General features: G+C 28.5%; 1 protein-coding gene across 1 annotated transcript; it reads right to left on the bottom strand.

The window, feature by feature from the left end:
• Positions 1–1,483: 1,483 nt before the first annotated feature.
• On the bottom strand, positions 1,484–5,123 carry LOC124844389 (zinc finger protein WIP3-like). The gene is made up of 2 exons (XM_047321315.2): positions 4,474–5,123; positions 1,484–2,319 (listed from the first exon to the last, which is right to left on the bottom strand). Exons 1-2 carry the CDS (start codon positions 4,936–4,938, stop codon positions 1,876–1,878), a joined length of 909 nt encoding a protein of 302 aa, XP_047177271.1. The 5' UTR covers positions 4,939–5,123; the 3' UTR covers positions 1,484–1,875.
• Positions 5,124–14,698: the final 9,575 nt, after the last annotated feature.

The following is a 14,698-nucleotide window of genomic DNA, read 5'->3' as shown; positions in this document are numbered from 1 at the left end:
CATCTCTTGTCAGCTCTAAACTTAAAATAGAGATTTATTTATTTATTTATTAAAGAAACTAGTTTATAAATGAGTAAGATAGAATCAATTGGTTTTATATATCAAACACATTCACATTATGAAATTGGGATGGAATATTGCATGAATGATATTAAGTTGATCTGATGTAGTTTTTGAGTGTGAAAGGGAAGTGGTAGATTTTGGCTAAATTGGTGAAGTTAAAGATGGTGGTTTTGTGATCTTTCTACCTCGAACGTTTTACCCGACAAACCATGGTGGAGGTCCCTTATCTTAAAAAAAAAACCAAACACAACCTCCCATTTTCCCTACCACTTTTCTGCTTTCCTCAATCCTACCTCAAAAGAATCCAAATCCCAAACCCTTTTATAAATTTACTCTCTTTCTCTTTCTTTTTCTTCCTCACGTGTATTAAGGATCACCATGTCTTCTGTGAGAAAAAAAGAGCCTCTTCTAACACCATACCCTTCTCCTTTTCAAAACACACTTGCGTAATTAAACACCACATTTTGATTTTGGATGCTTTTTCGTACCAGATCATCCAAGTATGCGACAAAAGAAATCAAGTTCAGTACTTCCAATTTTATATTCACCAATTGATGTCGAGCTTCTACCTACTTGATATTGACTTATTAATTTGGTGAGGTTATTAAAGAGAGATTTATATATTTTCAAAATATATAAATAAGTATAAATTTCATTTTGAATAAGATTTTTAAAATTCACTTTTCAAGTAATATCAGAATCATTCGATGTTTATTTCTCACGATGTATAAGTCTGGTGCATTGGTATAGGAAGAGTGTCGAAGATTTCGTATTAATTAGAAACAAATGTACAATATACAATTTCTAAGGTTAAACAACATTTAAAAGGGAAAAAGAAAACCTAGTTGCATATATACTGTATGAGTATCTATCTGATCGCAGAGTTTTCACATTGAGCAAGTAAATTTGCGGCCGAAATCTTAATTATTCACTGTTCAGTCAATTATGTTACCATTGATAAGCTTTTTAGTGTCTTTTTTTCTTTCTCTTTTCTGTCATGAACTTTTATAAGGATAAATGACAGCTTTCTATATGTGCAGTTTTCGTTGTTCCTCACACGAGGGGTCAATTAATAATCATATTCGTAAAAGTAGCAAGGATTGTGAAAATCCTTTGCAGACGCTAATATCTTCTGCTTAATAATTACAAATGATTCTATATATCCTCTTTTCCTGTTCCTGAATACTGATTTTAAGGACACCATAACATAAGTAAACTCAAACCAATATATTATTGTTACAAATAGGATGTCATATATCAAAAGACTGTTCAAAGATTTCAACGACATATAGAAGTTCTAGATATAATTAAGGTTACCTTATTGTAACGAAGAATATAATTTTTCTCCATTGAAAAGATATGAAACCTTGGTGTAGCACCTGTTTCTGCAGCTATCAGAAAAAATCATATGCTTCATCACTTGAAGAACCATAATCTTTATTAATTAACAACAAAGCAAACTAATGCATGCACAACATCACACCCTGCAAGTGCTCGGTAGCAAACCGCTCCCTAATATTCCTCAGTAATTTCGAGAATTTTTTGTTACTGAGCACAAGGGCATGCAGCAGTGACATCTGCTACACTTAGTACTACTTATAAATAAACCTATTTATACAGAAATTGTCTAACTTATTTCAAGTGAAAATGAACATAAGCCATCTTATCATATACATAATTGGTGCAATTCTCTTAGTATACATGGATGAATTGCACCGATCATGAGATTGTTCAGTTTCATTTTTCCTTGAGTTAATTTAGACAAAACCTATATATTTCACATATATATAGCATGTTACATTACATATCATATCATGTATGAGCAACTTCATCTTCATCAGATCCAGTAAAGCATTCTTTCTCATCCTCAACGAAGCCTTCATGGGAAGGATGTGGGGAGTGGCCTTTTCCAAAGGATCTAATATGGTCTTTTAGGGATCTTTTGTGCTTAAAATCTGAACCACAAGTGCAATACCACAACTTTCCGCAGTTCTTTTCGTGAGTCCTCCAGTCTCCTTTAACTGCAAAGGATTTTGAACACTTTCGGCACATAAATGGTTTTGCACCATGCTTTCTTTTGTAGTGGGTTTGGAGAGTTCTGAAGTCCTTCAAGGGCTTGGCTCTTGGATGATTGATGTTGTTCTTGCAACCCTGGGCACAACAGTAACATGGCAGCCTTAGCATTGCTGCTGGTTGTGTTCCTCTAAGCGAGTCTGGTCCTTTTCTAAATTCGGATCCGTGCCCCCACATATGCATCTGCAAATTGTTAAGGATTTTGTTAAATTCATCATAATATGGTTAACAGTATGATAAAGAACATCCTTAACACAGATGTTTCAATTTTTAAGACAGAATTGATGATATATTAACTACATGACTGAAGTAGTGTATATTTTAAATAATGAAATGATGAAAACAATGTGATTAGCATGAATTTTTTTCTTATTAAAACTAGTCACTTCAATTTTTTGATGAAAATTTTCATTTAGTATTGTTGGAGGCATTTTACACAGATAAATTTATGGGTCAAATTTAAGATAAGATATGAGTGAAGAGAAGGAAAAAAAAATATGTATATAGCAACGTTAAGACAAAAGAAAAAATCATTAAAAAAAGAAGGAATATATAATAAATGTTTTCTAACCTGTGAAGTCAGGTTTTTTGTTTCATACTTCTTTGGTTTAATATCAATTGTGCTGGAGACTTAACCTGGCACACTTGTTTACTTATTTAAATTTTCATAGTACAAGACTACTTTAACCGTCCTTTATGGATGAGTTTGTTGTACATATTCATTTTGTAAATGATCCCAAAAACTTGCATCAAATTAGGCTCATCAAATTATAATCCTTAATTAAGCATGCTTATGTGGGATCCAAATCATCTGTCCTCCTTTTCTTTGTATTGTTTTCTGCCTCTTTGAGTAATTAAAAGCTAGCATGTAAATAAACAAACTAGAAACAAAAAAGAAAATATACTTTCTAATAAATAAATAAAAATTGCTTTTTAATTTGAAAGACAAAAGAATGGAGAACAAATGATTTCCATCCACTAATATAACCTACCAATGTTGGCCTTTATATGGACAAGCAGTGGCCATTGTCATTAATTAGTTGTTAACTCATTTTTCAAATAAAGGAAAAATCAAAAAGAAAAAAGAAAAGTGATTTTTAGTAATCTAATTAATAGAGATGCATATATATATATATATATATATATATATATATATATATATATATATATATATATATATATATATATATAATGCCTCTTTAAGAATGGAAGATCATGTGCCTTCTCTTCCCTTAATAATTTTTTTTTAAAAGTCATAGTTCTTGTTCAAAAGAATTTGCCATGGTAGAAATTGTGCTACACTGCATGCATGCCTCAAACACCTACGACTAGTTCCTATGGTAGCTGTATATAGTGATGAGGTTTTAAACCCAAAAGGACAAACATGCACATATGGAAAGAGAAAAGAAAAAAAGGAGAAAAGCATGAAGATATGGAAGTTCAATTTCCCTTTGAAATCCTATGGTTTAAAAGGAGCCTTTTGCTAAAAGTTGAAGATGGTGGTGATGGCGGGGCAATAGGCCATAGCTCAAATTTGTTAAAGTGAAAAAGAAAGCAAAAGGAAAAGACAGTCATTAACAGTCATGTTTATATAGCCATAAAAGTTCATTTGAATGATTGTTTTCATCTTGATGATTATTCTTCATCATCATCATTATCATGAAAAACTCCTACTTCAGGTAGGCTTGGATAGGGTATTCAAATTCTGAGTAGAGATCGATGCACACCAGGAAATTACTGCAAAATTCCCTTAATTAAATTGGGCACTGATATTTGTCCTCAAGATATAGTTTTTAGAGGAATACTATCAGATTGAAATTGAAAACATATTCATTCACATACTAATTATGATATCATAGAATTTAGTTGCTAGTACTGCTTGCTAACAACGAAATTATTTTGTTTTAAAACCTATCCTTCCCCAGAATGTCTATTCTGATGCTGTGATTATTCTGCAGAAAACTGATACATACACAACTTTTCAATTTTTTATTATTATAAATCTCAAACGGTACAACGTTCCAAAAGAGCTGTTCTTTCAGATACAATACAAAAACAAAAGATTCCATTTCCCAACTTACTGTTGAACCGGTGTTAGATTCTATTTTGTTATGGTACTAAGATGGAGACGAAATTGAAGTGTAAACTATGTGGTAGGTTATGAGCAGTAATGAGATAATTAATTAATTCTAAGTTCCCACACTCTATTTGAAAGCTAGATCCTTGCATACTTCGTAGTTTTAATTAGGTGTTTGTTTAGAAACAAGTTAATTAATTTATGTGGAAGTAATAGAAAATCTGTGTGTTGTTTACAGCAAAAGATGAGAAGCAACTAACCTGCATATTGTTATATCTATTGAAGGTCTTGCTGCATATGGAGCAAGCAAACTGCATCGGTCCGACAAGGATCTGTGCAGGAGTTGGTATCCAAAATCTTCTCTCCTGGTTAAAAGAACAACCCTGGAAGCTTTTCTTCAAGGGTTCTTCTTCCTTTACATGGATAATCTTCTTTTCATGATTATCAGTGTCAGGGTCTACTGTGTGAGGCAATCCAATGTGCAAAGCCACAGTCACCTGTTCCACCTTCTCTTCTTTCACTTCTAAACCATCTTTTTCATGGTCTTCCTTGAAGGGCAAAAACTGGATCGTTTCTTGGGAAAGTTGATCATGCTGAGCCAAGGAAGAAGGTGGTGATGATATTGAACTTATTACAGAAGAAGAAGATGGTTTGAGCCACTCGATGAAAGTTGGGGTTTGAAGACACAGATTCTCGTTTTCTACATTGCACTCCCTAAAACTCATGTTCCTCAAAGAGACTCCAAGGAATTGTGAAATTCTCTACTCAGAAAAAGGCCTATATCCAGACTTTATGAAAGAAAGCCTGCACTTATTGATCAATGAAATCAAGCTTTCTTTTCTCTTGCCTTTGAGGATTTTTTCTTTCTCTTCCTTTATTTTTTTTTTCACCCTTACTTTTTCTCTTTCTCCTCTGTTGGCCTTTGTTTGTTTCTTTTTGGTGAGAGAAAAAGGGAGACTAATTGGTGGGGATAGAAAATGACATGCAAAACAGGAACGGCCAATTTAGTAGAAAAGAATCTTAGAACAGTATGAACTCTGAGCTGAACTACTACTTGGTAATTGGTACAATGTGAAGCGAACGAGTTCATCCTTTTATATTCTCTTTCTAACATACAATGGAATTTGACTCACGTGCCCACATTTTCTCACACATTGACCTTAAGCAAATGATTTCAAATAAGAGGATGAAAACAGATATAGACGCATTAGGTCAATACCTAAACTGAGAAAAAGTATTAGAAATGACGAACAATGTTACGAGGACCTAGACAGTATGTTATGTAGTGTTTTATAATATATGTGCCGTGTAAACCAACAACAGCAACAATAGTACGTGTCATGTTGGTTAAGTTTCATACATCAATGATTAAAAACGAATATAATTCAGGCTTAATTGTTGGTGTTGATCATGACTGCTACAAGTATATGCTAATTTAAATAACTGAGTACGATATTTAATCCAAATTATTTCTTATTAATTATATTTGCCTCATCATTCTTAATTTATTCTATATCTATCTAATTAGTTGAGTTTTGTTCAAGAATGAAAAGAAAAGTTCTGGGGAAGGTTAGTTTCAAAGCTTCTCCCTCTTAAAAAACCAAGCTTTGTTGCTTATATTAATAGGACCCCAACTTAATCCTCTGGAAAATACAATTATAATAACTTATTCCTTAAATTTTATAATTAACTAATTATATATAATACTAATATGTATTCAATATCTTAAAAACAATGATAGATTGACACATTTCACATGATTTTTATAATAGAAAAATAAAAGTAATGTATCAAGTGTATCACAGTATATTTTTCCATAACTTAAACTTGTGTTACACAAATCTTATCCAACAAAAGATCTTTATCAGACAAATGCCACGTTCAAATATTTATTTTCTCTGAAAATATAAATAAAGTTTAATAAACTCTCTCTCTCTCTCTCTCTCTCTCTCTCTATATATATATATATATATATATATATAAACTAATTTCATCTTCTTTATCACTCTCTTGATATAATTTATGATGATCGCAGCATGACTATATTCTGAAGTATTTTACCAACATTTGATTATGAAAAAAAAAGGTAATTGTGAAGAAAGAATGGTATAAAAAGTGAGACATGCTGTTCTGCAAATTAAGCAGTATAGTACTGAGGATTTTGAAGCGTAAGCTGAACTGATCAGTGATGAAGTCTGAAGAGCATAATGGTTCTCACCGACAAAACACTATCATCACTTTCTTAAACGACAAATGCTTTCACAGGCTTTCTTAGCAGTTACTATCATTCTTTGACTTTCACTTATTTACTATATGGATGCATGTGTTGTCTATACATGAATATATGATCATAATATCTATGTATGACCATGTATCTTCTATAAGTTTTTCTATTAATTTTCTTCCCTTGGAAAATGCAACTTTCTCTGAAGAAATTATCTGAACTGAGGTAACTTTCCCTAGCTGAGATCAGAAAATTACTATAACCCTAAAACAGTTCATTCTTGTAACAAGTTAACCACACTTGGTTACAAGCTTCACGCCACCGAGATATATGTGATCATTCTAAGTCATTTTATTATTCTGTCGAGATTGATCACCACATTTAACTGAAACTGTAACACCCTTTTGTTCAGTTGTTGTTCGAACCTTAACCTTTCTCCGTGTTTGATAGCGAACCGGTCCAAAATCTGAGTCGAAGTACATTCACGTACCAATTGATTACAATAGTTTAAGAAAGTTTATATAGATGTATATGATCGTAGCTAGGTGGTAAATTCAATGAATCATTCACTGAATAATCCTTGAAAATGGGTATCATGAATCAGAAAGATTAACCTGCATCAATCAAAATCTGAGTGGTTTGTCTTGTTTATATGTATGTTTGTATTATTGTCCCACGAGAGATGATACTGATATACATAAAAGTGTCCTTTGCACAAGATCAATCGTTTGAAGATGTTTTTGTTAATTGACAATGTAACTGCTAGTCACTAATTAGCGGCAAGAAATGAATTAGTGGTCTTGTCTAATTGTCCTGGTCTTGTAATGTTGAAAGAAATTCTGAGTTGGTATGTTAATGTGAGGATTTTGACAATTGAAAGGTAGTGTTGGATTTGTACACATGTATACTACTGCTAGCCACGGTAGTAGGTTACCTTGAGACCCCTTTTCTTTTTGGCTTCATGTCACACTCATACCTTCCTGTGACCACTCTTTCGGGTAATTTAAAAGTTACTTAAGCATTTTTTAAAGTAATGTCATATTTATTCAAAACGTTTTACATAATATAGATATAGAGAAAGAATCCAATTATACTGTATAAATAAATCTTGTGGTAGGGAACTAGGAAGTGCATATTAGAATTTTTTAAAGTACAACAAATTAAGGTAGTATTCCATTTAGGTATAAGTAAGTTCCAAGTTTCTACCACTCTAGCTATTTTTATTAATTTTTGTTTGTTTATTGTACTCAACGTTGTATGATAATCTTGTTATATTGAATATATTTTTAATTTAAAGAATGAAAGTCATTTGTCATTTTATATGAATCAAAATCTTGTTTTATATTAATTGCAAAACTTTACATGCATGTGAATATAAGTAAGGAAAATGATAGATAAAATAATAACTATCACTAATAAAAATATTAAGGAACAAAAACACTATTGAAAAAAATATTAAACTTTGATTAACCAATGAACAAAACAATTTAATGAAAAGTTTCTTAAAAATACAAAAAATGGTTACTGGTAAAAAAATTTATTTAAATTTTGGGTTTATTTACAACTTATATAAAGTGCTGTTATAAATTAGACTTTTCAAGGTAGATTCATATTTATGAGGATTTTTAGTTTGCCTTTATCAATCTTATCAAAATTCTTGTATTTTACTGAATTTTCGTCCTGCCTTTGATCAATTAGTGGACTCTTCTTTATTCTTTTATATAAATTCTTTCTATTTTCATTGAGATGTGATGCTAGACATTGATATAGTATAATCTCTTTCTTTCAATTTTATATACACTCTAAAATTGAACTACTAGACAAATACTCATCTTTAATAATACTCGTTTAAGATATTATTCAAACTTGAAAACATACACGACAAGATGTTCATGCATGCACGATCACTATAGTTTTTAAATCCAAATGTTGACATAATTTTGAATCATTCCTTAAATTTATAAAATATTTTCAAATTTTATAAATTTTTATAAAGTTCTTTTAATTTTGATAAAACCCATTAAATTTAAACTACATAATCTTTATTGTAAAATTTCTTTTTAAAAAGAACTTATAAATCATGTATTTTTGTCGTATTTTTTTTTATATTGATGACTTTTATTTTATAATAGTCTTTAAAACCTAAATCCACTATTCTTAACTTTAATAACTAATCATAAGTTATTTAAATAAAAGATAATTACCAAGTATGAGACTGTAATCTAACTTGACTAATAGTCTTTCATTTAATAATATCTCCATATACAATTATGCTAAGCCGGTGGAAAAACTATTTTTTTTATTTATATTATATATAATTAAATTTTATCTGTACTCATATTTTTATGATACTAAAATTATTCTTACTAAAAAAAGAGGTAAATCTCTTGAGGTAGAGAGAGTATATACGGAAAGATAATGTAGAAGTGTTCGAGTAAATAAAAACACATGAAAACTTATGAATACAAGAGTGAGATAAATTTGCCTTTATAGGTTTTTTTTACCTTTAAATAAAAATTGAAAAAATAATCAAAATAGATGAGATATAATTAGTTATTAAATAAATGCTGTGACGGATGTTGAATAATTAAAAAAAAATTAAAATAGATATACTAAAATTTTGAAAATATGAAATATATAAAATATGCTAAAATTAAAAGGAAATTATTTATATATTTTTTACATGTTTGAAAAAAAGATTGGGTAGCCAAAACCTTCCTCGTAATACACTAAGCTCCACCACGGAGTAGCTACATATATCATAATTAGTTATCATCTATATTTATTAGAAAGTAAATTGTTTCATTAAAGGATTACACTTGTCAAATAATATATTTATTACTAAACTTTAATAAGATGTAATCATTATGGTATATAAGAAAAATAAAAAGAAAAAAAGGAAGATAGGTATTAAATGTTCACAAAGATTTGTAATTCTAGAGCAAAAATGTATAAGGGAGTGGAGAACAAACCCCTGATCATAATTATGTATTAAATCTTTTGTCTTATTGTATTGTAAAATATGTGCAACAATTAAAAATGATTCCAGATAACTAAAAGGATATATCTTCAATTATTTTGAAAATTAATTAACAATGATAAAGTACTTTTAATTATACTAATTATAAATGAAAGATTATTACGTGTACCTTTTTATATCATTATTGGGTATCGAAGATAAGCAGGTTACATATGGCATTCAATTTGGTTTCCTCTCCATAATTACCTTTTTTTAAAAGAATATATTGCTTCGCTTTGAAAATTTGTTCCTTCTCATTTTTTATATATTCTTGCAAATATAAAATATAAGTGTCACAGTTACTGATTATACTAGGAAGATAATCGATTGATGAGAGACAACTAACGCAGGTATGCATGAACCTCATAGAGTGTCATTTCGATTTCATTTACTTAACTCTTTTAATAAAGAAAAATTATTTGAATTCTCCAATTACAACTAGAGTGTGTTCGAAGTACTAACATATGGAATAAAAATAAGATAAGTTTATATTATACAAGTGATTACAAATTTTATTTTAAAAGTTAGATATATAAAATTAAGTTAGTTTTGAAATCTATTTTTTAACATAATATTAAAATAATAAGTTAAAGTATGTTTCATGATATCAAAATATTGCGAATTAAACCATTCAAGACTATAATCTTAAAAATGGCCAAAGTGATACAAAAATATTTGAATATTTATTTATTTTGCTTTTTAGGTTTGATTTTAGATTGTATTTAGAGTTTTGAGATGATTTTGGATTGTATTGTTTTTTTTTAAATTATTTATGAAGTTTAACATTATTTTGTATTTAAATTTATTTAGATTTGAATTGAAAAAAATATTTTTTTATATTGAAAAAAAAAATATTTTTTAGATTGAAAAAAAAAACTTATAATTAAGTGAGTCAGTGAATCAATCCATATAACCTGTCAATCTTTGATGGGCCTGACAACATCAACTATCATTGTTAGAATTATCATACCCCTCATTATCATATCGTTATTAGATTATCTATTAGGCTTTGTTCATTTGAATGAATTTGGGGGAGAGTGATTGAGGGGATTTGAGAGGATTTGAAAGTAAATTTTGTTGTTGTTTATTTGAGTGGATTTGGAGGTAAATGAGAGTGAATTTGGAAGTAAATTTTTTAATCTGTCATATCAGTCAAATCCTACACTAATTTTCACAAACTTTACTTCCAAATCCACTCTCGCTTACCTCAAAATCCACTCAAATAAACAACAATAAAATTTACCTTTAAATCCTCTCAAATTCCCTCAATCACTCTCCCCAAATCCATTCAAGTGAACAAAGTATTAATGTTCATTCTCATGTTCTAAACATTTAAGTGAGGAAGATGTTATCATAGTGTTTAGTGTTTTATTTAAATTGGAAAATGCTCAAAATGCAATAGTATGCTATTTTTTTTTTTTTCAAACTTATGTAGCACTCCTATTATAGATAATTGAAGTGTGATCCATAAATGAAAGTAATGAGAAGTTGTCCCTTTCTTGCTAAACTCCTTAAGTTTAAGGTATGTTTGGAAAAAATGAAGACTTAATCCATATCGAATTCTTAATTGGTTGATTAAAAAAAAGTTGTGCGTAATTGAAGGAGCGAGTCTTGGTGGATCTTATGAATGGGAAAGGAATAGAAAAATAAATGTATGTATAGTATGCACTAATATATAATTATAACGATCCTTAAAATTCAACATAAATGTTATAACTTCTTCCTTTCATCATTAACTTCAGCGTCTATTTTCAACATAACCCATCAAATCCACAAAGAATGGGATTAGACAAATTCATGGAATTAAAATTAGCTTGATTTGGCTTGACTAATTCAAACTTCTCATTTATAAACACAAAAATAATACTACGGGTTTTGGAAGTCAGTGGAAGTTAATTCATAACTTCACGTCAAGGTGGTAACTCAGATTAAAATTAATCAACGTTAACCAAGACTGGTTCAAAGATTAAGTAGGTAAAACATTTCTTTTAGACAAGGACATTAAAATTCTTTCAGTACTAATATTTTTTATTAAGTTAATTATAAAATTATGTTTAAGAAAAATAAGTCTTAAAAACCTTTTTTTAGTATTAATATATTTTTATTAAATTAACTATAAAATTATGTTTAAGAAAAAATGTCTCAAATTTTTTTTAATATTAATATTTTTCTATTAAATTAATTATAATTTTGTATTTGAGAATAAACTTTAGTTAAATGATTATTTAATGAGTTAAAATCTTTTTCTTAAAAAAATATGATTTTGTTTAGAAAAAAATAAGTTATCATTTTTTTTATAATCAATTTTTAATTTTATTTTCTTCTTTTATCTTTATCTTTAAGTGATTTTTCGTCTAGTGATGGTATACAAACACTTCTTGCTTTTGTTTTTTTATATTTTAGAGTTATTCTTTTGAGAGTTTTGATATATTTCATTCATTAAATATCATGTCTTGCACCGATCTTTTTATCCTTATTTTATGTTAAAAGAAATGAGTAAATTATTCATAAATTAAACGAAACACCTTATTGAAGTACATTACCAGCAACTTTTTAATTAATTAGTGAGATAATCAGATTCTAAAATTACAACAAAGAGAATCAAATTTATAAGTTTCTTCCCAAAAAGTTGACCTTGACCTCCTCTTTTCATGGTAATAGTTTTGAGACAATACAAATTTCAATGGAGAAGACCCAAAACTATGGAATTTTTCTTGGAACTCCATTGAAAATGGTTTTCCACATTCTATTCTATAAAAGAACATTCTTAAATAAGGTTTTGAGAATGGGTAATTTTATCTACATAGTTGTTGTCTATTTTTGACCAACATCCTTTGACATTCTTACTGTTCTATAGACAACTTTATATAGTTAAGTTTATGTAACTGACAGTTGATCATAATATATTAATACTACACAAGTTATTATTATTCGTAATATTATAGTGGTATTAAGTAATGGTGTAACAAGAATATAGATATTTCAAGTAATAATGAATTATAGTGAACGACCCATAATATAATATAAATGAAAATATTTTGATGAAAGTGGATAATGAATAAGAAATACATGAAGTTAGATCAAAGTTATGGTAAGTGTGGGTGAGGATCTATTTGAGATAATTCCTAATTAATTTTTATTTAAAATTTGCAAATTTACTGTGATAAATATTTAAACCAAACATTTTTATGAGAGAGTTTTAAATCCTTAAAAAAAAAATTAATTTCATCCTTAAAATCCTTTATCCAAACATATAGAATGTTTATATATTTTAAATTAAATGTTTATTGTGAATCTTATAAGTTCTATTATTTAATGTTGGAACACAATTCACAATTTGGATAGGTCGGAGTGCCCATTTGATAGTACAATCACCTGCCATCAAAATGGGCTGGAATAATACTACGCTAAAAATGGGCTTTTAAAGTAGAAAACAATGTGGAATTTTGCTTCCTGAAACCTCATCATTACTAAATGCACCGTTTATTAACACAAAGAGACTAAAATACCCTCTTACACCGCCGATACTGCCACCATTGCCATCTCTCGTCACTCCAGAGAAAGTAAAAAAGGAAAAAAATAATAATAATGCTATAAAGGAAGACCATTGATAGAGAACATGTTGTGGAAAAAAGGTTTTTATGGAAAGTTCTTTTTTAAAGATATTCATGTGTTCTCAAAAGCTTGTTCTAGAATGTTTATTCTAAAAATTTATTCCAGAATTATATATGTTCCGAGAATCTTGTTCTAAAAATATTAAAGTATAGTGTTTTTTTCTAGAACATATTTCATGAGTTCTTGAAATCTTATTCTGAAAATTTTTTTTCTAAAAATTCCGGTGTAGAAATCGTATTATGAAAATTCCAAAAAGTTTGTTCTGAAAAATTTCTTGAAGAAATAATCTGAAAATCATTTTTACGAAAATTTCAAAAGGGGATGCGCATAGAAATGTATCTATGATGTGAATTCTTTTGGCAGATTATGATATTTATCTTGTTGTTGCTTCTTTGATACAAGAATCAAGTGCCACCAAAAGCTTAAATTTTAGTTCACAAATAACCATTAAGTTCAAAAAATAGCATTTAATTAAAGGGATTACCCGAAAATAAATGTAAGGCAAATGATATTCTATTTAATTTCTTATCCAAAAAAGAATTAAAAGTAACTTTTACAATTTGATACTACCTAGAATTAAATTAAATGTAACATTATTTAATATGTGTTTTCTTAACAATTCGGATAAATTTGAAAGGATTTGAAAATAAAATTTGTGTTATTTTTTTAAAAGATTTAGAAACGAAAGTAAATGGATTTGAAAATAAATTTCATATAAAAATTTGTAAATAGTTTTACTAATGTGATAAATAAAAAATAAAATTGTAATAAATTAAAATATAAGATTATTATTTTACCTTTATAATTTATATATATATATATATATATATATATATATATATATATATATATATATATATATATATATATATATATATATATAAATATATGTATGTATATATATTGATAGTAAATCTACACTTTCCTAATGTGGCATATGACCAACACACAAACCTTCTTCATTTGTTAAGCTTCGAGACGCAGGGTCCTTTAATAAGCTGTTGTTGACGTTTATAAAATTATAACTACTTGATGAATATTAATAGTTAATAAAATAGATAAGACTAAGTTATTACTGAATTGTATTCTACGATTATGAAATTGATTTTTAACAATTAATTCTTATAAAACTCTACACAAAAAAGTTAATAAAAGTCGACAATGACGTCGTCCATCACCTTATGACGTTAACAATGAATCTTTTACAACACAAAAAAAAAAAAGTTGTCAATGAAACGGAAACAATTCCATGAACATTGTATCCAATTTCATGCATATTAGAATCAGTTCCAATGTTATGGAAATCAATTCTCTTCTCATTTACACTTTCATTAGAATCGGTTCCAAGCTTGATAGAAATCGATTCTCTAACCTTTTGCACTTCATGGTGAAATCGGTTTCAACTAAATGAGAATCGGTTTCCTTCTCCTTCGTCTTCGACCACAAACTCTATCTCTCCATCAACCAGCTATATCAACCATGAAAATAATGAATATTTAATTACTCGTTCAATGCGGTCATATGCGGTCGTGGTCAAATAAATTCGAAAAAACTTGTGTGGTTACTCATGTTATTAGACATATAGGAATATGACACAGTCTCACCAAAAGAAAAAACAATGCTCAAC

This window comes from Vigna umbellata, chromosome 6 (genome assembly GCF_029865625.1).
Source record: "Vigna umbellata cultivar VRB3 chromosome 6, Vumbellata_1.0, whole genome shotgun sequence".
Taxonomy (NCBI): domain Eukaryota; kingdom Viridiplantae; phylum Streptophyta; class Magnoliopsida; order Fabales; family Fabaceae; genus Vigna; species Vigna umbellata.
This window is presented reverse-complemented; position numbering and strand designations above follow the sequence as displayed.

What these genes read in the sequence shown, in the direction of transcription:
- LOC124844389 (XM_047321315.2), bottom strand. Translation starts at nt 4,938, where the DNA reads ATGAGTTTTAGGGAGTGCAATGTAGAAAACGAGAATCTGTGTCTTCAA. An exon ending in ATAGATATAACAATATGCAG is followed by an intron (nt 2,320 to 4,473) that starts GTTAGTTGCTTC and finishes AACAATTTGCAG; the next exon opens with ATGCATATGTGGGGGCACGG.